Here is a 27,966-nt window from a genome sequence, read left to right as displayed (position 1 = left end):
CAGACAATAGACCCAAATGAGGGGAGATCATTTCCATTGAGAAACACATACAGTTCAAAGGTTGAATCACTTTAATACAACACAAGACATCTACTGAAGGAATGTTACAACTATATTTATGAATTGAATTTTAACAGTAAAATAATAGATTGGTGTGTTAACTAGGAAACTAATATTTGCAGTAACAGGACAGAGGAATGGTTACCTGACACATTAAACCCACCTGTCATAATAATAATAATATTAATAATAATCAAAAAACACCTGGTTGGGTGATCAGTAAATATAAAAGGAACCTTACATTTAATAATCAACACATTATAAATCAATCAACATAAAATAGCAGTTAGTGACTTTGATGTTCTCAACCTGCAAGGGGAGTTAAGAAGGCTCTAATGAAATCATGTTGCATTATGGGAAACACAGGCTCCCTCCCTCCAGCAAGCTTCAACTTATTAAAAACAAACTCTTGATGAGACGTTTAAGTGATAAACCTATAAAATATAAAAAGCTATGTCAAACCACCATCTTAAGTCACCAGAGATCAAAGCCTTAATAATGCTGATTTTGTCAAAGTACAAAAAACATCAGTTTACATTGATTATAATATAGCAGACATTCTAGAAAGTGGATGGCTAAACTTATTGATTTTTATTAGATTTTTACTTCAAATGACAACAGTAAAACATTTGTTTCATAACTTATCACTAAATCAACGCTAGTAGGCAGCTAAACTGCATAAGTTAAAAACAGTTCTGAGTCTGAGGTTATTATTCCAAATAGTCCAGAATATAGCAGGTTTAAAATAGACCACAGCCTGTTCTGTTACAAGATAATGTAACACAAAAAGCTCTAGATCTTGGTGGGCCTCAGACCCTCTCTTCAGGCCTTGTCTGGTTTGGGGCTCTCTGTGATGGCCAGAGACTCCATAGAGGACTGCTCATCAAGATCTGGAAGCAGCTCCTCCTTATCACTGAAGGAAGATTGAAATATCACAATTAGATCCACTAATCATTACATTCATCATGACATCCATCAATCATTGCATTCATCAACCATGACCCCAATCAATGATTGCATCCATCAATCATGAGACCCATCAATCATTGCATCCATCAACCATGACACCCATCAATCATTGCATCCATCAACCATGACACCCATCAATCATTGCATCCATCAACCAGAGGTGGCAAAAGTACTCATATTCTGTACTTAAGTAGAAGTACAGATACATGTGTAAATACTCTGGTAAAAGTAGAAGTACTGATTCAACTCCTTTACTCAAGTAAAAGTAAGAAAGTACAGGCTCTGAAATGTACTTTCAAAGTAAAAGTAAAAAGTAAAAATGAATTTTTGCCGTTATTGAAACACAATACATCTTTTGATCATTTTGTTAAACGAAAAAAGTTCAGACAGAATAATCAAGAATAATCACGCCAGCAGCTCATGGTTTTTTGGTTTACACAGGACACAGCGCATACGCCATTTTTGGAGTCCTTTTTGGAGCCGACAACAACTGTTTTTACGATGTAAGGAGTAGAAAGTACATATTTTTGTGTATAAATGTAGGGAGTAAAAGTAAAAAGTCATCAGAAAAATAAATACTAAAGTAAAGTACAGATACCTGAAAAATCTACTTAAGTACAGTAACGAAGTATTTGTACTTCGTTACCTGTCACCTCTGCCATCAAAAATGATGCATTTCAGCTGCCATCTACCTCTTTCCATCTCCACACAGACTGTCAACTCGCTCAATGCTCAAATGTGATTGGTCAATACTACTCAGAGGACTACAAATGGAAATGCTTCAGATGTTTTTTCATATCCAGTTAATTTGAATTGAATCTTACCTGATAGAAGACGGACGGTGTGACAGATTGTGCCTCCTCACTGTGATGACGACAAGTGTCGCTAGCAGCAAAGCAGAGATAATTGCCAGAGTTATGAAGAGGAAGACGCCTGGAAGGCAGAAAAGATGAAGATCAGGTCAGAAGCACTTTACATTTGACATCAGTGGCATTAAACATGGGTGTCATTACACATGGGTGTCATTACACAGACAAAATCTGACCTGCAGTCCAGTGGTCGCGAGCTTTTCCGTGAGTGTCAAAGGCACCTGGAAGGAGAAAAATGTAGTATACACATTGTTATACATATACATATATATATACCCCTGAATTTTTTCCAGGAAATGCACCATTTCTCTCAGAAAATGATTGCCATTTACTAGGGTTGTAAACGATAAACCGATGCGACTGGATATTAGGTTCGACAAGTGAAGGATACGGCTGCATCGGTAGCAGCCTCCTCAATCGATACAAATGATCAATGAATTCCTAGATGAATCGGTTACAGAGTCATGGATCGGGTATCGCGAGACTCTGAAGCGGTTGGCGGCATTACACCAGCGTCTCTAAAACAACGCGAGACCTGAAGCTGCCCGCGAAACGCCGTAGCTGGCTAGCTTGTATGAGTTATAAACAAGGGACAACACAGAACATGGAGGAGGTGGAGGTGGAGAGGTGGGCCCAGCACAGGTAGGCGGCTGCGACGCTGCCGTGTGACCGCAGGCACTCCACGACCGCACGTGAGAGACGGAAGGCTTTGAATGTCAATCGCTTGTGTCTCAACTTACGCCACAAGAGGCGGCTGCAGCACGGGTAGCGTCCACGACACTGTCCTGTGACCACCATCCAACGATTCAGCCAGACTTTTTTTTGGTCCATGTCTAAAAATAAATACATTGACATGTGATTTTGTTGTTCTGTTTTTTTTTTTTTTGCCAGTGCCATACAGCCACAATGTTTGGGGATATGTGGTATTTTACATATTTCATAAGAAACTATTGTACTGTCACTTTCATAGAATCGGCTTCTTTATTTTATAAAATATCTACAACAAATATTAACCGTAGAATCGAATCGTATCGTTCTTACACTGTATGGAATCGATTCGAATCTCTCTTGCCTAGCAGGTCTCCCTGGACCGTGGTGGAACCTGATCCGGACTGCACCGATGTTGTGGTCTTGTTTGCCTCTTACCGCCAGTATTTTTAATTAAAGTAAAGGATACTGTTTTTGAATCGAATCGTAACCTGTGTATCTAGATGCATATCGAACCGTTTATCACAAAGAGATGTGCAACCCTACCCTTTACACGTCTTGTTATACACATGTTTTTTCCTTTGTGTGCATTGGATTAACACAAAAAGAGAGGGGAAAAAAACAAAATTAATATAATTACAAGCAAAACTCAAAAAATGGGCCGGACAAAATTGTTGGCATCCTCAACTTAATATTTGGTTGCACACCCTTTGGAAAAAATAACTGAAATCAATCTCTTCCTATAACCATCAACGAGCTCCTTGCACCTCTCAACTGGAATTTTGGACCACTCTTCTTTTGCAAACGGCTCCAGTTCTCTTATATTTGAAGGGTGCCGTCTCCCAACAGCAATTTTAAGTTCCTTCCACAGATTTTCAATGGGATTAAGATCAGGACTCATTGCTGGCCACTTTAGAACCCTCCAGCGATTTGTTTTCATCCATTTCTGTGTGCTTTTAGAGGTATGTTTGGGGTCATTGTCCTGCTGGAAGACCTATGTCCTAGGACGCAAACTCAGCTTTCTGACACTGGGCCCTACATTGCGACCCAAAATCCCTTGGTAATCTTCAGATGTCATGATGCCTTGCACACAGTCAAGGGACCCAGTGCCAGAGGCAGCAAAACAACCCCAAAACATCTTTGAACCTCCACCATATTTGACTGTAGGTATAGTGTTCTTTTCTTTGTAAGCCTGATTCTTCCTCAACAGTAGAATGATGTGTTTTACCAAAAATCTGTCCACAAGACATTTTCCCAGAAGGATTTTGGCTTACTCACATACATTTTGGCAAACTGCAGTCTAGCTTGTTTGTGTCTCTGTGTCAGCAGTGGGGTCCTCCTGGGCCTCCTTCCATAGCATTTCTGTTCATTCAAACAACGACGGATAGTTCGCGTTGACACTGATACACCCTGAGCTTGCAGGACAGCTTCAATATGTTTGGAAGTTGATCGGGGCTGCTTATCCACCATTCGGACTATCCTGCGTTGCAACCTTACATCAATTTTTTCTTTTTCGTCCACGTCCAGGGAGATTTGCTACAGTGCCATGGGTTTTAAACTTCTTGTTTATATTGCGCACCGTGGACAAAGGAACACCAAGATCTCTTGAAATGGCCTTGTAACCATGAGATTGTTGATATTTCTCCACAATTCTAGTTCTCAAGTCCTCAGAAAGCTCTCTTCTCCTCCTCTTTCTGTTCTCCATGTTTAGTGTGGCACACACTGACACACAATGAAAAGATCGAGTCAATGTCTCTCCTTTTTATCTGGTTTCAGGTGTGATTTTTATATTGCCTACACCTGTTACTTTCCACAGGTGAGGTTAAACGAGGATCACATGCTTGAAACAAAGTTTTTACCCACAATTTTGAAAAGGTGCCGATCATTTTGTCCAGCCCATTTTTGGAGTTTTGTGTGGAATTATGTCAAAATCATATATTTTTCACTGCTTTTTTGTATAGTTTCAATACACACAAAGGAAATAAACATGTGTATAACAAAACATGCGTTATTGCAATAATTTTCTGGGAGAAATACTGTGTCAGGTGGTGTCAACACTTTCAGCCATGACTGTGTGTGTGTATATATATATATATATATATATATATATATATATATATACACACACACACACACACACACACACACACACACACACACAAACACACACAAACACAATAAATATATATATACACACACATATACACTCACCGGCCACTTTATTAGGTACACCTGTCCAACTGCTCGTTAATGCAAATTTCTAATCAGCCAATCACATGGCAGCAAGTCAATGCATTTATGCATGTAGACATGGTCAAGACGATCTGCTGCAGTTCAAACCGAGCATCAGAATGGGGAAGAAAGGTGATTTAAGTGACTTTGAACGTGGCATGGTTGTTGGTGCCAGACGGGCTGGTCTGAGTATTTCAGAAACTGCTGATACACTGGGATTTTCACACACAACCATCTCTAGGGTTTACAGAGAATGGTCCGAAAAAGAGAAAATATCCAGTGAGCGGCAGTTCTGTGGGCGCAAATGCCTTGTTGATGCCAGAGGTCAGAGGAGAATGGCCAGACTGGTTCGAGCTGATAGAAAGGCAACAGTAACTTAGTAACTAAGTCCTTTAATCCTTGATATATTCTTTAGGTGATAGTAGGCTGACTTTGTAACTGGTTTAATGTGGCTGTTGAAGTTCAGGTCTGAGTCCATGACTACACCTAATTTTCTGGCTTTGTTTGTGGTTTTTAGCATTACCACTTGAAGCTGGGTGCTTAATTTTGACCGTTCTTCCTTAATTATCACTCCAAAATTATCAATGACACAACAGAGTTCTTTGGTCCCCCTTGGCTCCAAAAACAATGATTTCAGTTTTGTCTTTGTTTAATTTGAGAAAATTTTGCTCCATCCAATTATTGATTTGCTCAGTGCATCTAATCAGTACTGGAATTGGACTATAGTCCCCTGGTGATATTGATATGTAAACTTGTGTATCGTCTGCATAGTTATGGTAACATATTTTGTTGTTTTTCATGATCTGAGCCAGTGGAAGCATGTAGATATTGAACAAAAGAGGGCCCAGAATGGAGCCTTGGGGAACTCCACGTGTAATTTTTGCCCGCTCAGATGTGTAATTATCTATAGACACAAAGTAGTCCCTGTCCTTCAAGTAGGATTCAAACCATTTTAATACTGTGCCAGAGAGTCCCACCCAGTTTTCCAGACGGTCAAGGAGTATGTTGTGATCGACTGTGTCGAATGCAGCACTGAGATCAAGTAATACCAAGACTGAAATTCTACCATTGTCCTTATTTAAGTGGATGTCATTGAAGACCTTAACAAGAGCTGTCTCGGTGCTGTGGTGTGGTCTAAATCCTGACTGGAAGACATCAAAACAGTTGTTCATTACCATGAAGTCGTTCAGCTGCTTAAAGACTGTTTTTTCGATGATTTTACTGGTCTATAATTGTTCATTAGTGAAGTGTCTAAATTGTCCTTTTTTAAGAGAGGCTTGATAACAGCAGTTTTCAAGGCCTGTGGGAAGACAACTAACAGAAGAGACGTTTACAATCTGTAAAAGATCTGGGGTCATGCAGTTTGATGCATTTTTGAAAAGGCCTGTTGGCAGAATATCAAAGCAGCAGGAGGAGGATTTCAGATATTGTTTGATGTCCTCCAAGGTTTTATGGTTAATCACATGAAATTGTGCCATGGTTTCTGAATTGACCTTGAGTGGACACATGGACAACACATGTCCTGCCCCTGATGTGGAGGCACTGACTGTGAAGAAGGAGGCAAAGTCATTGCAGGCACTGGTGGAAGCAGTTCAGGGGCTACTGACACAGGTGGATTTGTTAGCCTGTTGACAGTAGCAAACAAGGTCCGTGCGTTATTGTTGTTTTTTGCAATGATGTCCGAGAAGAAGGATTGTCTTGCATTTCTCAGTTCCAGGTTGTATATTCTAAGACTTTTTTTTTATAGATATCATGGTGAACCTGGAGATTTGTTTTCCGCCACCTACGTTCAGCTTTCCGACACTCTTTTTTCTGTTCTTACCATCGTGGCATTTCTCCATGGAGACCTTTTTTTTTTGCCAGGGACCAAGTTTCAGCTTCGTGGGGGCAATGGCATCAATACTATTTGTGATTTTCACATTGAAATTGTCAAAAGCTCATTTACTGAGACCCAAGGGAGGGTAGGTGTGGAGGAGAACACCTGAATAAATGTTTCACAGGTGTTTTCTGTGATTTACCGTTTTGTGATGACGTTTCTTTGAACATTTGTCTGCACAGAGATAGCACTCTCAAAGAAAACACAGGAATGATCAGAAAGAGCAACATCAGTCACAACAACCTTAGAAATGCTAACACCCTTGGACATGATCAAGTCCAGGGTGTGACCTTTGTTATGAGTGGGCTCTGTCACATGCTGAGTCAGCCCATAATTATCAATGACACAACACAGTTCTTTAGTCCCCCTGTCATGGAGTTTGTCAACATGAATGTTAAAATCACCAACAATAACCACACAGTCAAAGTCAATACAGATTATAGACAGTAGTTCAGAAAAATCATCAAAAAAGGTTGCACGGTATTTAGGTGGCCTGTAGACATTTAGGAACATAACTCGGGAAGAAGAATTCAACTGAGGATGCAAAGTTTCCATAAGATATCTGCTTGCATTGGAGGGAATCATTAAACAAAACAGCCACTCCCCCTCCTTTCTTATGCACTCTAGCTTCACTCATAAAACTGAAGTTGGGAGGAGCTGATTCAATAAGAACAGCAGTACTGTTATTTGGATCTAACCAGCTTTCAGTTAAGAACAAACAATCAAGATTGTGCTTGGTGATAAAATCATTGATTAAAAATGTTGGCCAGAGACCTGACATTTAATAAAGCTAGCTTTAGTTTGTTAAAATCATTAGCTTCCCAATGTTTTGGGACTGGCTGTGGTTGATGAGGAATGGATGCTAGATTTGATAAATTTGCAGAATAGGTTGGGTGCTTCTTGCTTAGCCTTTTTCGATTGAAGACCGGAACTGAGGAAGCTACCAGCGTATAGGGCCCTGACTTATCCTGGAAAAAGTCATGAGTGTGATCCGTCCTGTAGCCTGAGCCCAGCACATATCAGTTAGAGCTTGCTGTATTTTGCACAGTAAGTAGTAACTGAACATGCTGAACTGTTATCAGGCTGTGGAGACAGAAGATAATTCTGCCGTCCTTGTAGAGGTGGGGGTGGTGCAGGTCGTGCCTTCTGTGATTTTGCCAGAACTGGATGAGGAATTAGAGCCAGTGGTGGAAGAGGATGAAGTGGAGCATTTGAGGGATAGAACCTGGGAGTAGTGCGGAGTGTGAATCTGGTCCCAGCAGTGACCAGCTCTTTCATTTGGTCAGTGAACTCCATGAGAGGGGAGGAGGGGGAAAGGGTGGCTGTAGAGAAGGATGACCTGAATGGGGTTTGGGGAGGGGAGGAAGGTGGATTTGTTGGTGAGGTGGAAGGTGGGGACACTTCCTCTCGGCCCTGATGACTGACATGGTCGAAGCTCTCTTCAGGATGGGGCCGAACAGGCTCTCTTTCAGGGCTTGTGTCATGTTTTGTTTTGGCGTCTTCCTGTCTTGTGTCCTTGGCAGAGGGAACAGATGGGTGACGCAGGAGATAAAATAGGTTGGAGATGAAAAGTTTTATTCCAAGCCTATTTAGGCACAGTCCATCTGCCTTAAAAAGATGTCGGTGATCCCAGAAAAAGTTGAAATTGTCCATAAAATGAACCGAACGGACGGCACATGCAGTTGAAAGCCATGTGCTGAGACTCAAAAGTCACGAGAATTTCTCGACTCCTTTTCCAACTGGTGGCAGAGGCCCACTGATGGACACTTCCATATTCAGACAGCTGATTGTGTTTCGCAGATCAGTAAAGTCTTGCTTCAGTACTTCAGACTGCTGTTTCACAATATACACTCAACAAAAATATAAACGCAACACTTTTGTTTTTGCTCCCATTTTTCATGAGATGGACTTAAAGATCTAAAATTCATTCCAGATACACAATATTACCATTTCTCTCAAACATTGTTCACAAATCAGTCTAAATGTGTGATAGTGAGCACTTCTGCTTTGCTGAGATAATCCATCCCACCTCACAGGTGTGCCACATCAAGATGCTGATCTGACATCATGATTAGTGCACAGGTGTGCCTTAGACTGTCCACAATAAAAGGCCACCCTGAAATGTGCATTTTTTTGCTTTATTGGGGGTCTGGGGACTCAGAACCAGTCAGTATCTGGTGTGACCACCATTTGCCTCATGCAGTGCAATACATCTTCTTCGCATAGAGTTTATCAGATTGTCAATTGTGGCCTGTGGAATGTTGGTCCACTCCTCTTCAATGGCTGTGCGAAGTTGCTGGATATTAGTGGGAACTGGTACACGCTGTCGTATACGCCGGTCAAGCACATCCCAAACATGCTCAATGGGTGACATGTCCGGTGAGTATGCTGGCCATGCAAGAACTGGGACATTTTCAGCTTCCAAGAATTGTGTAGAGATCCTTGCAACATGGGGCCGTGCATTATCTTGCTGAAACATGAGGTGATGTTCATGGATGTATGGCACAACAATGGGCCTCAGGATCTCATCACGGTATCTCTGTGCATTCAAAATGCCATCAATAAAATGCACCTGTGTTCTTCGTCCATAACAGATGCCTGCCCATACCATAACCCCACCACCACCATGGGCCACTCGATCCACAACATTGACATCAGCAAAGCGCTCACCCACACGACGCCACACACGCTGTCTGCCATCTGCCCTGAACAATGTAAACCGAGATTCATCCGTGAAGAGAACACCTCTCCAACGTGCCAGACGCCATCGAATGCCCACTCAAGTCTGTTACGGCGACGAGCTGGAGTCAGGTCAAGACCCCGATGAGGACGACGAGCATGCAGTTGAGCTTCCCTGAGACGGTTTCTGACAGTTTGTGCAGAAATTGTTTGGTTATGCAAACCAATTGTTTCAGCAGCTGTCTGAGTGGCTGGTCTCAGACGATCTTGGAGGTGAACCTGCTGGATGTGGAGGTCCTGGGCTGGTGTGGTTACACGTGGTCTGCGGTTGTGAGGCCGGTTGGATGTACTGCCATATTCTCTGAAACGCCTTTGGAGACGGCTTATGGTGGAGAAATGAACATTCAATGCACGAGCAACAGATCTGGTTGACATTCCTGCTGTCAGCATGCCAATTGCACGCTCCCTCAATGCTTGTGGCATCTGTGGCATTTTGCTGTGAGACAAAACTGCACATTTCAGAGTGGCCTTTTATTGTGGGCAGTATAAGGTACACTTGTGCACTAATCATGATGTCAGATCAGCATCTTGATGTGGCACACCTGTGAGAGCAACGGAGTGGGCTGGCTATGGGGCGGGGGGTGGGGTTTTGGGTGTCTACAGTAATATGGCTTATTAATTTCATGAGGTTATTTACTTACCCACGATGAAAAAAATAGCTCTGAATGAATAACAGCTGAGCAGAAGCGCTTGTCGACCGTCGCGGAGAAATACGCTTCTGGTCTGAACTGGGGGGCAGCGGATCATGTGTGATTTCCGTGGCCGTGACGCTTTGCAGCAGCTGGTGTGAACCTGGCGTCATGCCGGCGTGAACCGGGCGGCCGCTGAAGCACCGCGAACGAAGCACGCTTCCTTTCGGCGCCTTTGTTAACCGATAGTGCAGTGCAGTTCAGACCAGACGCGAAGCGCCGCGATCCTGCACGGCCGTCTCTCGGCGCAGCGAGCAGAGTGCCAGGGGGATTTGAATGGGACTTAATGTATCGATACTCGTGGCTAAAAAATCGATACTTTCTGTGGAAACAAAATATCGATTTATATCGCAAAATCGATAAATTCACTCAGCCCTAATATATAGTAGGGATGGGTAAAAATATCGATTCAGCAATGCATTGCGATTCTTTTCCCTGCAATTCAATATCGATTCAGCCATGTTCTGAATCTATTCAAGCCCCTGGCCAGTGTGGGCGCTGTGACCGACACCCTCGTGTGATTCGCGCTGTACGTACGGGGGCCGCACTAGACCAAACCATTACAATATGGCGACCGGAGTGAGCACAGCGTTCACACCGGCCGCGGAAGAGCCGCGAATAGGCGCGTAGCGGAGCCCGCTTCCTTTTGGCGCCCTTGTTAAGCGATAGTGTAGTTCACACCAGACACGGAGCGCCGCAAATAGGCGCGGCCGTCCCGTGCCGTGAAGCGATCGTTTCGGTGTCTGCTCTATTTTTTGCGCGTGACGCGAGCGAACGCGTCAGTTCTGGCAGAAAATCACACAAAGAGACACAAGACAATCCGGTCAATTTTCAAAATAAAAGCAATTTTCAAAATAAAATACTGCGATTGACAAATGCGATCATATTTGTGTAAGAGTAGATAAACAAATATGTGCATTTCAACGGTATATCTGCACTACTACTGTCTACTAACATAGCTTCCGCGGCTGGTGTGAACCCGTTACATGCACTGTAGTTCAGTGTTTAAGCAGTGTCCTGTTTTATCATGCCATGAGTTGTACCACGGCTGTTCATAAGGCATGAAACTAAATAAATTATTTGAAAAAATGATCTGGTACTCTTACTTGTGTATTTCTACTTGATACTGAATCGATATCGAAGCATTTCAATCAATATCGAATCGAAATTGAATCGAATCGTGACCCAACGAATCAAAATCGAATCGAATCGTGAGATTCTAAACAATACCCAGCCCTAATATATAGTATAATATATATATAGGTTTAGGTTTAGGTAAGTTTAGGCACCCCATGCCAAAGTTATGCTAAAGAGGAATAAAAAAATCATCTTTTGTGAATTGATCTTTATGCCTTAATAAACAAATGAGGAAAAATCCTATTAGGACACCAGTTTTCTTTGTGAATGAATAATGTATCATAAAGAAATAAACGTTCTTCATTAAAATACAGGGTGCATAAGTATGGGCACCCCTATGTTAATCTCCCATAGAGGCAGGCAGATTTTTATTTTTAAAGGCCAGTTATGACATGGATCCAGGATACTATGCATTCTGATAAAGTCACCTGGGCCTTTGGAGTTCAAATAAAATCCAAATCCTCACATACGAAGGGTATGTGAGGATTTGGATTTTATTTTAATACCTAAAGACTGGCATGGTGCTTTTCAGATAGTTAGTTTCTAGTTAGCCTAATGATTTCTCAATGCAAATGTATGACTGACTTCACAGCAGAATATTTCCTTGTTCTTTTTTCCATATTTGCATGTTCTATTGTGGACCTTTTTGAAATGTTCTGTTATATAAGAAATATGCCTTTTTCTGACAGTTAATTTTCATGGCCTTGATGGTTTCTTTGGAAATCTGTAGTTCACATGAGAGAATCTGTGCTTAAAGTTAAAAAAGCTGCTATTTAACAATAGTATTTGAATTTAAATACTTCCTTTGTGTTGATTCTACATAAATTCCATCATTTTACATTTAAATAACCATTATAACATACTTTATTCTTTATTCAATAAATTGCGATTAATTACGGCAAATTGTGCGATGAATTAGTAAATTATTTCGATTGACAGCACTAATATATATATATATACACACACACACACACACACACACAAAGACAGTACCATGTAAGTAAAGTGAGTTTACCGTCTTGCCTGCAGCGCTTCATACACTCATCCATGGTGCCGTAGCGGTTTTTGTTTCCGCGACAACCTCCGTAAATGAATGACTGACAGGTGGCGGTGTTCGGGTCATAGTAGAACATGGGGAAGGCGGCACGGCACGGACCAGGGTCAGAGGTCGCCATACAGTCATCTAGTAACAGACACCATTCATTTACTGACTGTTTACTGGTTTTATTTTGTTTACCATCAGGTAAATGTTGTTATCAGATGATTTATTCTTTGTAATAATAATAATAATTCATAAGACTTAGACGCATTACACCAGATGCAGGACAAATACAAATACCTTGTACCTTTGTATTCTGTAGGAATGTCATCAGCAACTGCTTTCTTGGAGGAGGGAAGAACTTTGACTGCGGGAGGAGAGGTAACGTTACATTAACAGTACACTCATAACACTCACCTGCACAGGTACAGACAGATGTAACACTGACATGCACAGGTACAGACAGATTTAACACTGACCTGCACAGGTACAGACGGATGTAACACTGACCTCCACAGGTAGCCATGCAGCTCTCCTTGCTGACGTAGTTGTTCTCGTTTCCTCTGCAGCCTCCGTAGATGAATGATTGACAGCTTGCTGTCTCACTGTTGTAGTACCAGTGCTGAAACGCTGCTCTGCAGGGACCCACCTGAGGTGCCGCCTCACAGCGCTCTGATTGGACAAAACCACAGAGATATGTCAGATTTACATTTCTGATGGTTTTATTTCTGCAGTGCTGTTTTTGCACGCACACACACTTTCATCAGTCTTTCAGTGTGTAATCAACTCCTCCTCGGGTGTGATCAGTAGAGAGAATGTTTGACCTGAATGTCTCAACAGGGAGTGTTGTTAGTTTAAGTTGTGTCCCTTCATTCCTTTGAAACCATCACACAATGTCTCTCACACACACACACACACACACACACACACACACACACACACACACACACACACACACACACACACACACACACACACACACACACACACACACACACACACACACACACACACACACACACACACACACACACACAAGATAGAGGAAGACGATAGTAGGTAGGAGAACAGGTGGTGTTAGAACAGTGCCACCTTGTGGTTTGGTAATAAAGAAATCTAGTTTTCTTAACATCGCAACCTTCTAGTTCGTTAATTTTACTTTACTTGTTCCTTAAAGTTCCCCTATTATACTGTTTTCATCAATTCCACACAGCTAAGAGGTCCAACAACACTGTTTTCGATATGCATTGCCCCAAACCCATCTACGGTCCTGAATTTCAGCTGTCTAAAAGTTGCTCAAATGAGCTCTACTGAGAACATGCTGCTTCTGTGTCTGCACCTTTAAATGCTAATGAGCTCCGGCTGTCATCGCCTAGCCCCGTATTGTGGGGACAGATACTTTTACTTTTACTCATTACTGAAGCAGTCCGATGTGAAGTGGTTAGCACACACATACAAGCGAACACGGACCGTAGCCGTAAAAATGAAACGCAAGAGACCAGACCCGGACCGCCGTGCACGGTGCTCTGTTGGACACGCGCCCCAGGGCTCCGTCCAACCGGAGGCAGCAGAAGACGCACCAGAGCGCGTGAGACAGAGGAAGGATTGTCTCCAGCTTCACCTGCAAAGGGATTTATTCACGGAGCACCAGCCGGATCACCCAGCGCCATGACCGGTAAGTTGGGCTGCACTCTCCGTGCACGCGGTGGGTCCGTGCGTGCTCTCAGTGCACGCTATGGGTCTGTCGGTCACGCTCTCCCTCGCTGTCTGTCCGTGATGTCGGTCCACATTCTCCGTGCGTGCTGTGGGTCCGTGCCGGTCCGTGCTGCTGTCGGCCTGGACTGTCAGTCCTGTTGTCGGTCTGTCCATGCTCTCGTCAGCGCTCTCCGTGGGTCTCTCTGGTTGGCGCTGTCTGTCCGCTTTCTCCGTCCGCGCTGTCGGCTCTCAGCGCTGTGCTGCGAAACGCCCCCCTTTCGGATCTCCTATCATCGTGCAGAGGAGTTCGGGCTTATGCAAATGACTCCTTTCGTTACGTAATGAAAGGAGCTGAATCTGAACAGCCTGTAGGAGCACAGTTTTACCAGAGGGTGGGCTGCAGAGACCATGAAGGAATCGCTTGTTTTCCTCATCCTGGGAGTTGGCAGGCTCAGGGAGGACCAGTTTATAGGTGTAGAGACCAGAAAAAACCTGTTTTTCATAATATGGTAGTGTAACAGATTGATGCATCTCCATGGATCATCTTAAAGGTTTGGAACCCCCCCCCCCCCCCCCCCCCCAACACAGTTTAACAAAATAGGGGACCACAAACAGAATCTTGCATAGGGCCCCCAAAGGCAAGAAACGGCTCTGATAGCTGTAACCCCCCGACCCCCCACTTATCCTGTTCAGTTTGTTGTTTCTGTATGTGTTGGAAACATTTAAATATGAATTAAACATTGGGATGAAGATGTGAGAGAAGAGTTGAAACATACCAGCAAAATCAGCAGAAGGCATTTCTGTTGGAGAAGAAGAAGAATATGTTACTGACATTACAAAGCACACGAGTCATGTTTCCCCACGCTGTCATCTGACCACATGTTCACTTCATCACTGTCTTCTGTTTGTACTCCCTTTCTGTCTTTTTTCAATCATTTACTTCTTTGATACAAGGAACCTGTGTGTGTGTGTGTGTGTGTGTGTGTGTGTGTGTGTGTGTGTGTGTGTGTGTATTTTATCATCATACAAAACCCAGCAGATAATAAGAAACTGTTAAAATCAGTATGTTGGTCTCTCATCAGTCTTTCAGTGTGTAATCAACTCCTCCACGGGTGTGATCAGTAGAGAATGTTTGACCCGAATGTCTCAACAGGGAGTGTTGTTAGTTTAAGTTGTGTCCCTTCATTCCTTTGAAACCATCACACAATGTCACTGACACACACAAACAATACACGATAGGAGACGATGGTAGGTATTAGGACAGGCCAGACCCGGCCTGTGGGCCGTCTCAGTCGGGCCCACGGCATCCACAGAGGAGAAAATAAAAAAAATCCAACATTATAGAGGGATATGAGTTTGAACTGCTATACCATCTGATTGCAACAGAGGGCGCTGTTTTAATTTGGAGTGGGTGAAAATAGCTTCCTTGACTCTTGCATAGACAGTTTGATGATCATCAGGATGCTTTGAAATGGATGTCTATTGTTTTTTGATGAGCATTTCAATGCAATAATTTAGTTACAACAGCTGGATGCAATGTTTTTCACGAGTCATCATTTCTCACAGTTGTAATTCAAAGGAGTTGTGTGTTTTTCCTAATATTTTCTTCATTGAGTGATGCAGGTCTGTTACACAAACAGAACAGTCTCACTGAATCATAGTACTTAATTGAGTAGTTAATTGTAATATTAATGAATATGATCATGTATTTGTTTAAAAAGGGCTGGTGAATAACACAATCAAACCCACCAAATCTATGTACCGGTAGTTTAAAACAATTCTGCACTTAATATTCCATGTTTAAATGTTATTTCCAATTGTGTGGCCTTTCACTTACTTTAACGGAGTCAGTATGGCCCACTGGAAAAAATATTGCCCACCCCTGGTCTAGTTCGTTAATTTTACATTACTTGTTCCTTAATATGTTGAAATTGTTGACCTGAAGAGTCAAAGGTGTGAATGAGGTGCAGTCACAGGGACGCTGGGAGTCATTCAGAGCCAATTTTGTTTGTTATAGTGTATTGTGCTCCTGGTCCATATTCTGAATTCTTATCTGAATTCTCTGAGTTTCTATCAAGTTTAGTCCTTAAATCAGATAAAGTTATTATTGTGGGGGATTTTAATGACAGCCTTAGTGTAGCATTTACTTCATTAATAGATTCTATTGGCTTCAGTTAGAGTGTTCATAAACCAACTCATTGTCATAGCCACACTCTCGACCTCGTCTTATCTTATGGTGTTGAAACTGAACACTTAATCTTTCCTCAAAATTCTTCTTTATTTATACTCCATTATGCGTCTTTATGAACAGGCTAAGTGCCACAGTCCTTTAAAGTAGCTGTAATTAAACCTCTTCTTAAGAAGCCTGGTCTGCTCGACCAACCGGACCACCTGAAGGAGTCGGACCCAGAAGACACAGCGGTGTCTCCTTCTACATCCCGGCACCATGGAACCAGAGAGAGCGTGACATGTAACACGATGCCATGGGGGTAGCATGACATATTAAATAAGCGCTGGAAATACGAGCATACCAAAACAACAATGGAAGGTGAACTTTTGCTCTTCAAGCATAGCATGACCCACTAAGAACCCCCCCCCCCCCTAAAAAAGCACTTATATGTTCTTACCTATAGCACTTTGATCATAGCACTGTTGTACTTAAGGTATCTCTTACTTTATCTGCAATGATATGTTGTGTTTTTTTTCTTTGGACAAATGTACTAATTGTAAGTCGCTTTGGACGAAAGCGTCTGCTAAATGCCTTAAATGTAAATGTAAGCGCGAGCGACATGTTGATGTTACAATAGCGTTCTCACATGAGCAACTACTGGCTTTCCATTTTCTACTTCTTCAGATCAACATTCTGAGACTTTCATATCATAAAACAGCTTCAAAACGTTACCTTTTGTTCTGGGAGAGTTTGAGATGTTACTTTGTGTTTATGGAGAAAACGAGTTCATCATTAGAAAGCGGAACAACGTAACTGCAGCAAAGCAGAGATAGTTGGCTTCGGAGGCAATTACTGCCTGAATCAATGAGTCTAACTGAATTTAAAAGTCAATTGATATCGGCCTTAAAGTTGATAACATTTTCTTTTCAGTTTTATAGCACAACACAGTGGTATAATGGGTAGGGGTGCAGACTACTGTGCAGGCAACAGGTTCAGTTCCCGTAGTGAAATGTAATGAAATTCCTTCTGATCTTGGTTCCATTCCACAGGAACAAAAAGAATGTGGCTGTAGCGGAACATGAAGCATAAGAATATTGTGCACACATGTGGCCTCAGGCATATAGTTTAAATCATATTTCACATATTAAACAAAGTAAATATAAGTGGCTATTTTAATTGTGTAGCTTAACCCCCAACAGAATGCTGCTTCAACACAGAATGTGCTTAAACATTTCAGAAAACTCCCGTCCACAACAAATCTTAGAGCTATGCAAGTAATCTGCTCTGGTCCGAGATAATGTCCATGATATGAAACGTAAAAATATTGTTCAGATATGTAGTAGATTGTGTTGAAAGATTCTACTATGGTGCAGCAGGCCATCCTGCACTGCTCCGGGACTTCCCTGATCTGGTCCAGGTGAATCATCGCGGCGTCCACGGAGCACAGACCCGAATTCTTGTTTATTAACAACATTCATAACTTCTCAGAGTTAACAAAACCTGCTTTCTGGAACACACCCCTCGATTTTGGAGTTAGTTTGTTTACATTATGTTGTTGTTGTTTTATGCTGTAATGGGATCAAACATTGTGTTTTTAATGCTTACACTAAGGACATTGTTGTCTTCACAGTGTGTATTAATGTTTATGAGGTTCCACTTATTTTAATAAAAAGAAAAGTGATACCCAACATTCATGTGATGTTCATTAACACAGATGTGTACAGTCGAAACGATGAATAATCAATATAACGTGGTTATTAGGGAGAAATGTGACGATTTACAACAAACCCCTGACCTTTCAAAATGAAGCGACAACAACTCATCCTACAACCAAACATTTGTCTTTCAGGTGTAACTTCCTCGTGTCAAAGCTCCAGGAAGTGGACGGACTGGTCTAACCTGAAACAGGCCGATACCTCTGATGACTCACTCTCACCTGATAGGTCACTTTGATGATGTCACAGTCGGAAATTAACTCATTATTATCCATCAATTTATTTCATTACAATCTATACCCTAAAACAATAGACATTAATAGGGACTTTGTACACTTTGATCATACTGTGATTCACTTTTAATTAATGATTTATCTCATAAATAAAATGCAATCTATGTGAAAAACGGAACCAGTCTCTGATGAGGATTCAGCTTGTTATTGGCTTGTTATAAGCTTGGTATTAGCATTTTATTAGCTTGTTATTGGCTTATTATGAGCTTGTTATTGGCTTATTATGAGCTTGTTATTAGGTTTGTATTGGCTTGTAATTCGCTTGGTATTAGCTTTTTATTAACTTGTTATTGGCTCTTTATTCGCTTATTATTGGCTTGTTATTAACTTATTAGCTTGGTGTTAGCTTTGTATTGGCTTGTTATAAGCTTTTTATTAGCTTGTTATTAGGTTTGTATTGGCTTGTTATTAGCTTGGTAATAGCTGTTTATTAGCTTTCTTATTGGCTCTTTATTAGCTTGTTATTGGCTTGGTATTAACTTATTAGCTTGTTATTAGCTTTGTATTGGCTTGTTATGAGCTTGTAAACTGGCTACTTGTGAAATCACCAGAGACTATGAAGTAATTCATCACTTCAGCATCATGAAGGAAACTTACAAAGAACTAAACTCAAGTTATGATGATGCAATTTTAATGAAAATGTGAATTGTTCTATCAATTAACAAAAAATCTGAATGTATCGACTGATCAAGTATTTATTTTCCATATTTCTCTGTTGAGTTTTAAAACATATTATATTACAGTATATTATATGACATACATTTATAAAGATCTCTTTGGAACCCATGACCATTATTTCTCCATTTTACTCACTGTCATTGAGCCTATTCACTTTTTCTTGTTTGATTTTACAATTTGAAATGAATGATTAAATGAGTTTGTTGTCAGAGACTTAACTTTAATCAATAATCAATAAACAACCCTGACTAGCCTCATTGATTAGGTTGTCTTACTGTTGCTGGTCTCGTTCCAGGACGCCATCAACGGGACGACGTGCACCGTCTCCTCGCTCTCCTCCGCCGGTCTGTCTGCCACCCTCTTCCCTTTCTTGCGGTAAACCCTGGACTGTGTGTTGGGCTCGAAGTGGCACACGTCCCGATCCTGCATCATACAGTTGACCAGCATGCATTGCGGCCTTCCGTCCGGCAGGTAAGTCACCAGTGCCAGGTCACAGTCCCGCACGGTGCAGCAGGCCGCCCTGCACTCCTCCGGGCCCGGGACCTCCCTGATCTGGTCCAGGTGAATCATCGCGGCGTCCACGGAGGACAGACCCTGTTCCGGCTTAACGTCCTCGTCCCACTCGCAGTCCAGAGCCAGACCGGTACAGACCAGGAGACAGAGCGCCACTAGACTCGACCGTTTCATCTTGATTTGGATCTGAACTGAAACCGGATTAAAGTGTGTTGAAAGAGTCGCCACGAATGAACCGTTTTTGATCTCCGCGCGGACGAACGACGCACTTCCTTGTTTGGTGGCTTTTTGTTGTCGCAGATACATTTACCTGCGCGAGAGGAGGTTACTGTGGCCACGCCCACCCGCTGCCTCGTCATGACGTAACACAAAAACACATGTTTCTTTTCTAGCCTACAATTTATTGATGATTCTGCTCCTGTATTTAGAACTTTTAGATCCTGTCTGTCAGGTTGTGAAAAGCAAGTCACATTATTCTTTAGTTAGTTTTAAATATTATCATAAGACGACTCCAGAAATAGTTTACAGCAGCATGACAGTCAGTGGGGGGTCGCTTGCTCTTGCCTCCCTGTAGAAGTAGTTTAATACAGAGGACGGTTCATTATCGAGCAATGATGGCATAGAATTTATTACCAGGTTTTTTGATCTCAGAAAGTGATAAAATATGTTTTCACAAAAGAGAAAGTGTTATTTATTTACATAGGAATAAGTGTAAAACATTATATTATATATTTAGTTGAGCTAGTGTATGTATTAGATCGGTCTTGAGCTTGTGTTGTTTGCTGTGTGCTGTATTGTGTTGATTTGTTGTAATGTTGTGAGTATGAATGTTATGTTGGTATGTTTTTGTTTATGTTGTATTTCTGATGTACTGTGAGGATGGATTTTATGGATATATGTAATCCATCTCATGTAACATTCTTATGGAAATATAGAGACCCAAGGAAGAATAGCTACTGTCTAAGACAGGGGTCTCAAACTCAACTAACCTGTGGGCCGCTGGAGTCTGGGTGAGGCTGGGCTTTTTTAACTTATAGAACACACAAATAGATCATGGGGTGTTTTCCTTTGAGAAGAGGAACACATTTCGGCGCGCAGTGCGCACACGTCACCGAGACCTCATAGGCAGGTTTCCACAGTTCCAGGCACATTTAAATGCAATAAATAATCACAACAAACACTATTTAATAAAACTAATTGAATCAACACGTGAATTTATATCTATATAGATTGTCCCGTCACATCTGACATCAGATCAAAGGCGGATGGCACGCGTAACGGAAACTCAGCCTCTCGGACCAAAACATCTCCCTCTCTCTCTCCTGAGGGGTATTCCATCAAACTCGCTAAGCGCAAAGCCGGGCTAATTTCGATAAGCCCCGCTACCTTTAGCGAGAGTTGCGTTCCATCAACGTGACTTGAGGCACTCTCCGCTAAGTAACCATGGGAATTTATCCGACCAAACTAGCCTGCTCCGGGGCAGGCTCACCATCAGGCTTACTTTAGCGGGGGTTTCAGAGAAGGCCGTCTGTCAGAAACAACTGTACCAGCAGAAGGTTCCGCCAAGCCTAGTCCTCGTGATTTCGTCACGTGAAAGACCAAAAATGACCAAAATTACATATATGAAGTACAAACAGACTATATTTTCATCAAGCGTCTAAAAATACATGCTTACAATTAAAAAAATATGAATAAATCGTTTATTTTGTTTAAGACCGACTGGCCATATGATTATTTAAAGCCCCCAGTTGGGTGAGTGGTGATGCACCTGCCCTCGAATGTGGGCATCGCAGGTTCACATCCCAGCGAGGACATCTTATGTGTGTTTTTGTTTTTTTTGCCTGTATAATTGTCTTTAGATCAGAGAATTAGACCAACATTTTACCTTAACTATAAACCTTACCTATAAATATATCATACAATTTCCCGAGAACCCAAATATAAATTGCAAAAACATGATAGGCATGAAGATGTTATTATTAATAGCATGTTATAGATCCCAATGACAAAGGCATTGCTGCATGCAATTTTCAGCCACATAAATTTCTTTCAGGTGAGTTCATTAATAGGTTCATTGAATGTGTTCATTGAATTGTTGAGATAAATGAGTTGGTCAATGTAGATGCATTTACTAGGCCTATCTAAAAAAAGACAGAGAGAGAGAGAGAGTTCCAGCCAAAGAAATAAGTTTCACAAAGTTCCATAGACGGGAGTTGAACCGTGGCGGCCGCGTGTAAAGCCGGCGCGTTACCTCTACACTATCCTCACCTTCAAGAACTCTTTGTCAGTGTTATATTAGAGCATGTTACTCTTAACGGTACTTCCGTTTTTAATCGCTCGGCAATTCTTGCCCAAGCAGCCTCGCGATTTTTATTTATCACTACAGTATTCCCTTTATTGGTTATGATGAGTTTGTACTACTCGTACAGTTCCATCAATAATTTTTGCTCTGCTCTTTTGTGCCATTTTCTCGATGATTCGACATTCACGATTCTGGTCTGGCTTCATATCCCGTGAACGGCGTAACACACGACAATGTTAACCTGGCTTGAATAAGCCTCAACAAGGCGCGGCTGAAATGCGTTAATGGAACGGGTTTAGCCGCAAGTGGAAGTTGGCGTTAGTTCTAACCAGGCTTAACCAGGTAAGCGCCGCTTTAATTAGCGAGTTTGGTGGAATACCCCTCTGGTTTTTATAATATCGGCATTGTTATTATTATGATACGCACGCACAACGCGTGATGCGCGTGGTGGGAGCGGCGGCGCTGCTTCTGTCATCGGGTTGTCAAGTGACGGAACTTGCACTGAACCTCCCCTAACGCATTAAAGGAGAGGAGAGGAGCTCATTTGATTGGTGAAGATCTGAATCGGCTGTATTAATCCCAGTCCACGCCTCGTCTCCTCCTCATCTCCCACTCACGCCTTCTTCTCCTCCCTCTTTCCCACTTGCGCGGGTGGGAGAGATGGGAGGCGTGCCTGCCCGAGCCTGCGCGGTGCACGAAACTTGCAAAGTCCAGGCGGACACACCCCGTCGGCGTGGCGCAGGTGCGCTGAGTGCTGACTGCGCCTGGTCTACGAAACTAGGGCCCGGTGTGTCCGCCTGGACTTTGCAAGTTTCGTGCACGGCGCAGTCTGGCGCAGGCCTCTTCCCGTCACTCCTACCCCCACAAGTGGGAAAGAGGGAGGAGAGAAGGCGTGAGTGGGAGACGAGGAGGAGAAAAGGCGTGAGGTGGGATTAATACAGCCGATTCAGATCTTCACCAATCAAATGAGCTCCTCTCCTCACCTTTAATGCGCCAGGCGGGCAAGTTTCGTCACTTGACAACCCAATGACAGAAGCATCACCGCCACTCCCACCACGCGCATCACGCGCTGTGCGTACGTATAGTCATAATAATGCCGATATTATATCACTATAGAAATTGTAGACACATTTTAGGCATGTCTATCACAAAGCAGGGTCATCATCACCGTCCTCATCATCTGCGCTCCACAGCTGCACCGGAATCCTGCGATTCCAGCTCGCGGCAAAGTTGCGCGTCTCTCCACGGACAACAGGCTGCCGAGGCACGAGATCTCAAACCAGGCACGAGGTGCTGTATTTTTTTTTAAAGATTTTATTAGACGCATTTTATTAGCAGTGGATAGATATGAAAAACAGGAGAGAGAGAGGGAGATGTTTTGGTCCGAGAGGCTGAGTTTCCGTTACGTGCAATCCGCCTTTGATCTGACGTCAGATGTGACGGGACAATCTATATAGATATAAATTCACGTGTTGATTCAATTAGTTGCATTAAAAAGTGTTTGTTGTGATTGTTTATTGCATTTAAATGTGCCTGAAACCTGCCTGTGAGGTCTTGGTGATGTGTACGCACTGCCGCCGGTCAGCCAAACTTCCACTCCGCCAGCTGTACTTCGCCTTGAATGAATGGACTTTATTTGCGCCTTGCGCCTTACGCCAAGAGAAGACTAGGTTGGAGCTGGCGGGCTTTCGGCAAAATCTCGGCATGACTTTTTGCCACGAAACTTCCGCTGCACCAAGCTGAATCTGTGACGCCTCCCCCATCTTGGCGCAGGCGATCCACCAAATTGCCAAACTGACCATGCGCAAGGCTGCCCATTATCTTTTAATTTGAATACAATTTCTTTGTAGTACTTTGTAAACCAAGTGATGTCTCAGCATTAAAGTAAGATATACAGTCACTGTGATTTCCCCTACCTCAAAAGTTTGATGTTCTTCATTCACAAATGTGGGAATAATAGTTCAAAATAACGTTAACATGTACAGTTTTTTATTATAAAAAAGGGGAAAATCGGGTGCTCAGCACCCCTCAAGCTCTGATCCTAGAATCACCCCTGAAATCTGATCAAACCAGAAATCAATTGTATAATATTAATTGTCAATATTAATATTCTAGACAAATGTCATGTTTCATTGTTTTGAACACCAAAAACCTCTGAACGTTCAGAGTGTTTCGATCAGAGCTGTTCTACTGGTTGTGTTTAGTGTAAACACAGCGGATGTGAGATGAATGAGGACATGAAATTCAAATCATTATGTAAAGGTACTTCATTGTCTACTTTACACATGGAAAGGTTTGTGACTGCATCTAGCACAGTTGTGACGCTGTCTTAATTTACAATGTTTTACAGTGATCACATTTGTGTTTCAGGTGTTTCCTTCCAGTCAGTGATCTACTTTCTTCTTCCTTGTTGATAATGAGTTTTGGTTTTGGTCCATGTGGGACTCTAAGGTGTGTCGAGTATAAAGACAGAGGGCCCTAGTTTCGTGGCGCAGCGCAGGGCGGCGCAGGGTGGCGGAGCCGGCGCAATGCAAGTTTCGACCCGCGCAGCCTTGCGCACCGTCAGTTTGGCAGTTTGGTGGATCGCCTGCGCCAAGATGGGTGTGGCGGCGCAGCAGGGGGAGGCGTCACAGATTCAGCTTGGCGTAGCGGAAGTTTCGTGGCAAAAAGCCTCGCCGAGACTGCGCTGAAAGCTCGCCAGCTCCAACCTGGTCTACTTTCGGCGCAAGGCGTAAATAAAGTCCATTCATTCAATGCGAATCACAGCTGGCGGAGTGGAAGTTTGGCTGACAGCGCGCAGTGCGCACACGTCACCGAGACCTCACAGGCAGGTTTCCACAGTTCCAGGCACATTTAAATGCAATAAATACTCACAACAAACACTATTTAATGCAACTAATAGAATCAACACGTGAATTTATATCTATATAGATTGTCCCGTCACATCTGACGTCAGATCAAAGGCGGATGGCACGCGTAACGGAAACTCAGCCTCTCGGACCAAAACATCTCCCTCTCTCTCTCCTGGTTTTTATAATATCGGCATTGTTATTATTATGATACGCGCGCACAGCGCGTGATGCGCGTTGTGGGAGCGGCGGCGCTGCTTCTGTCATCGGGTTGTCAAATGACGGAACTTGCACTGAACCTCCCCTAACGCATTAACGGTGAGGAGAGGAGCTCATTTGATTGGTGAAGATCTGAATCGGCTGTATTAATCCCAGTCCACGCCTCGTCTCCTCCTCGTCTCCCACTCAAGGTGCGTGTCCACAGGCAGCGGTGTTTCCCCGCGTCCCATTCATTAAGGTGCGTGTCCACAGGCAGCGATGTTTCCCCGCGTCCCATTCATTGTCTATGTGAAAAGCTGTGCAATGCATCCTGGTAGCGTCGCGGCGATTGTCGAGAGACGGCGCGCGAGTTGGCCGCTCCTCATTTGCCTAAAGTTGAAGTCGAATCTACTTTATGCAAATCAGAGGCGCCGGGCTCGACTCGCCGCCTCGGGAACGCTCGCAAAAATGTGTTGTTTAAAGGAGAGCGCCTGTCAATCATCCTCTAGTGGCAGCCCACCAAGCGTGCAATACTGGGAAGCGGCGCGTCCACACGCGTTTAAAATCGCCCCTGTGGACATGCACCTTGAGGCTTGTTTGGAATCAAGCATGCGCATGCATTTGCCTCGCAAAACTAGGCATTCTGGGAAAAAACCGTCACAAATGCTGGTGATAACTTCCCTTTGCGACATGTCACATGACTTTAAAAACTCGCGGTATCTCCAGGTACCTCCCTTCGCATGCTTTTCTCTGCAGATGGGGTGCGGTCGAATAGTCTTTTTTGCTTAGGAAGGTTCCTAACTGAAGAAGTGACCCGGAAGTAAACAAGTGGCCGCCATGATAAGAGCTGTTCGAATTCTCTAAATGCAAAGGAAAGGAGCTCCAATGCTTCCTTTCAGAGCTCCTTTAGCATAGGATGCAACGGACCTTCCTATGCGATAGGAAAGGAGATTACGCCGACCCACAATTCTTTGCGAGAGCAACATTTAAAGTGCCGCACACCTCGGCCGTTCATGAAAACAAACGATATGTGCATTTACATATTTAACAATGACTTTCATGCAGACATATAGTAATTGGAATAGTGATGATAAATGTGTGGACAGTGATAATTGAATGTTTTTTATTTATTTATTTCAATCATGTTACAAATGTTTGACAAAAACGAAACTAAAACCACAAATGAAAAGTAAATAAAGCAACCGGTCAAACAGAAAGGAGGAGCTGCTGGACCTGAAGCCGGTCAGTGAACCAGCTGTTTATAAAACCAACATGTGGAGAAGTGGACGATGCGCTTTTTGTAGTCCATTATTGTAGTTTATCCAGCGCAGACGCACGTCAATCGCCGGTGCCGATCATCAGCTGTCAATCATCAGCGGCCGCGTTTTAATGACGTAGCCTAGTGAAAGTCCGGTCGGATTCTCTGAACCCCGCGGTCGACTTTTCCTAAGTCCTTTTGAGTTCTCCTATCGCCTTTCCTTAACCCCGTGACGTTTTCCCCAGAGGTCAAGGAATAGGAGATAGGAATAGGAGTTAGGACCTTATTTTTTGACTATTCGACTGCACCCATGGTCTGAAATAAGTGCGGACATAAGACACTCCCCTCAACGTTGCCCTAGTTGGTTAGAATTATCACGTGGTATTTCCCACGTGAGAAAATTCCTCATCCTCCGTCAACAAGGGGAGTTCAAATGCTTCGGCTCGAGTTCGTCAGCGACAAAGAAAGCCAGCGCCACTGGGCAGGCCATATTCTTTGTGCAAAGTCCGTGAAGTTTCCCCTGGCGCGATAGTTTGTGTTATGTATACAATTATTAATAAAGTTTAAATAAAATTTTTTTAAAAGAAAGTCTGTGAAGTGCACCTGTTGTGCACCACTTGACGTGGTGGGAACTTGGCGTGTTTATGACGAGTACCGGCGGATCCTCTCAAGTCTCGTGCATGCATCGGCGCAAATGCATGCGATCCCAAACGCGCCCATTGTCTATGTGAAAAGCTGTGCAATGCATTCTGGTAGCGTCGCGAGTTGGCCGCTCCTCATTTGCCTAAAGTTGAAGTCGAATCTACTTTATGCTAATCAGAGGCGCCGGGCTCGACTCGCCGCCTCGGGAACGCTCGCGAACGCTCGCAAAAATTAGTTGTTTAAAGGAGAGCGCCTGTCAATCATCCTCTAGTGGCAGCCCACCAAGCGTGCAATACTGGGAAGCGGCGCGTCCACTCACGTTTAAAATCGCCCCTGTGGACATGCACCTTCACGCCTTCTTCTCCTCCCTCTTTCCCACTTGCGCCGGTGGGCGAGACGGGAGGTGTGCCTGCGCGAGCCTGCGCGGTGCACGAAACTTGCAAAGTCCAGGCGGACACACCCCGTCGGCGCGGCGCAGGTGCGCTGAAAGCTGACTGCCCCGGTCTACGAAACTAGGGCCCAGAGACATTGACACACTCAGATGTTTGTTTGAACTCGAGTAATAGACCTGGGGCCTGTACTACGAAGCAAGTTCAACATACCCAGGGTATCTTTCAGAGATCCAGCTTAAGTAACCCTAACAAAGGCAATCGGAGATAAGTGGTCACACGAAGCTGGTTATCAACTCGTTAACCCAACCCAGGGTTTACCTGCCCAGCTATGAGCGCGTGCACATGAAAGAGGCGGTGTTTGCAGCATTTGACCAATCACATACATGGATCAGTCTACGGCAGCGGAGCGGCGTATTTCACGTACGAGGAGCGAACCATAATCTTACAGAAATATGAAGAAGTTAAACATATAATACAGGCAAAAGGCAACAGTTTCATCTGCCAAATGCAGGAAGGACAGCTGGCAAACACTCGCCGACTGTGTGAATGCGGAAGTCGTATTAATAGTATTAGTAGTATAATATGACTGCCCCATCATAAGGACACTACTAGATCTGACTGATTACATGATCACATTAATTTCACTGATAGCTTAGTGGTAGAGTTACCGCCCCATGTTACGAGGCTCCTTGCAGCGGCCCCAGTTTGAATCCGCCCTTCGGCCGTCTTTTAAATCATGTCGTCGCTCTCTCTCGTCCCTTTAACTCTTACGACGTCCTTCCGCAATAAAAGGCCAAACATATAACTTTAAAATGATGAATGTGTTGCTTGGATGTATTCTTATAACGTGGTTTATGACAATATCAGCCTCATTCTTTCAGCTGCAATCCCGGCAGTGTAAAACGGACTTGGGAGCAAATCAAATAAATATAAAACATAATTC

The 27,966-nt window shown here is 43.3% G+C and overlaps 1 protein-coding gene and 1 long non-coding RNA gene across 2 annotated transcripts in view; one reads left to right on the top strand and one right to left on the bottom strand.

Moving 5' to 3' along the window:
- LOC311020139 overlaps positions 1 to 27,966 on the top strand; it is a 452,545-nt gene that overhangs the window by 11,194 nt on the left and 413,385 nt on the right. The window lies entirely within an intron of this gene.
- Positions 54 to 19,673, bottom strand: spint2 (serine peptidase inhibitor, Kunitz type, 2). Its single transcript, XM_084019994.1, has 8 exons — positions 19,145 to 19,673; positions 14,790 to 14,813; positions 12,829 to 12,990; positions 12,626 to 12,685; positions 12,295 to 12,462; positions 2,075 to 2,119; positions 1,854 to 1,962; positions 54 to 973 (listed from the first exon to the last, which is right to left on the bottom strand). Exons 1-8 carry the CDS (start codon positions 19,554 to 19,556, stop codon positions 883 to 885), a joined length of 1,071 nt encoding a protein of 356 aa, XP_083876120.1. The 5' UTR covers positions 19,557 to 19,673; the 3' UTR covers positions 54 to 882.

This window comes from Eutrigla gurnardus (genome assembly GCF_963514095.1).
Source record: "Eutrigla gurnardus genome assembly, chromosome: 10".
Taxonomy (NCBI): Eukaryota; Metazoa; Chordata; class Actinopteri; order Perciformes; family Triglidae; genus Eutrigla; species Eutrigla gurnardus.
The sequence above is the reverse complement of the archived record's forward strand: the minus strand, read 5'-3'. Positions and strand labels throughout refer to the sequence as shown.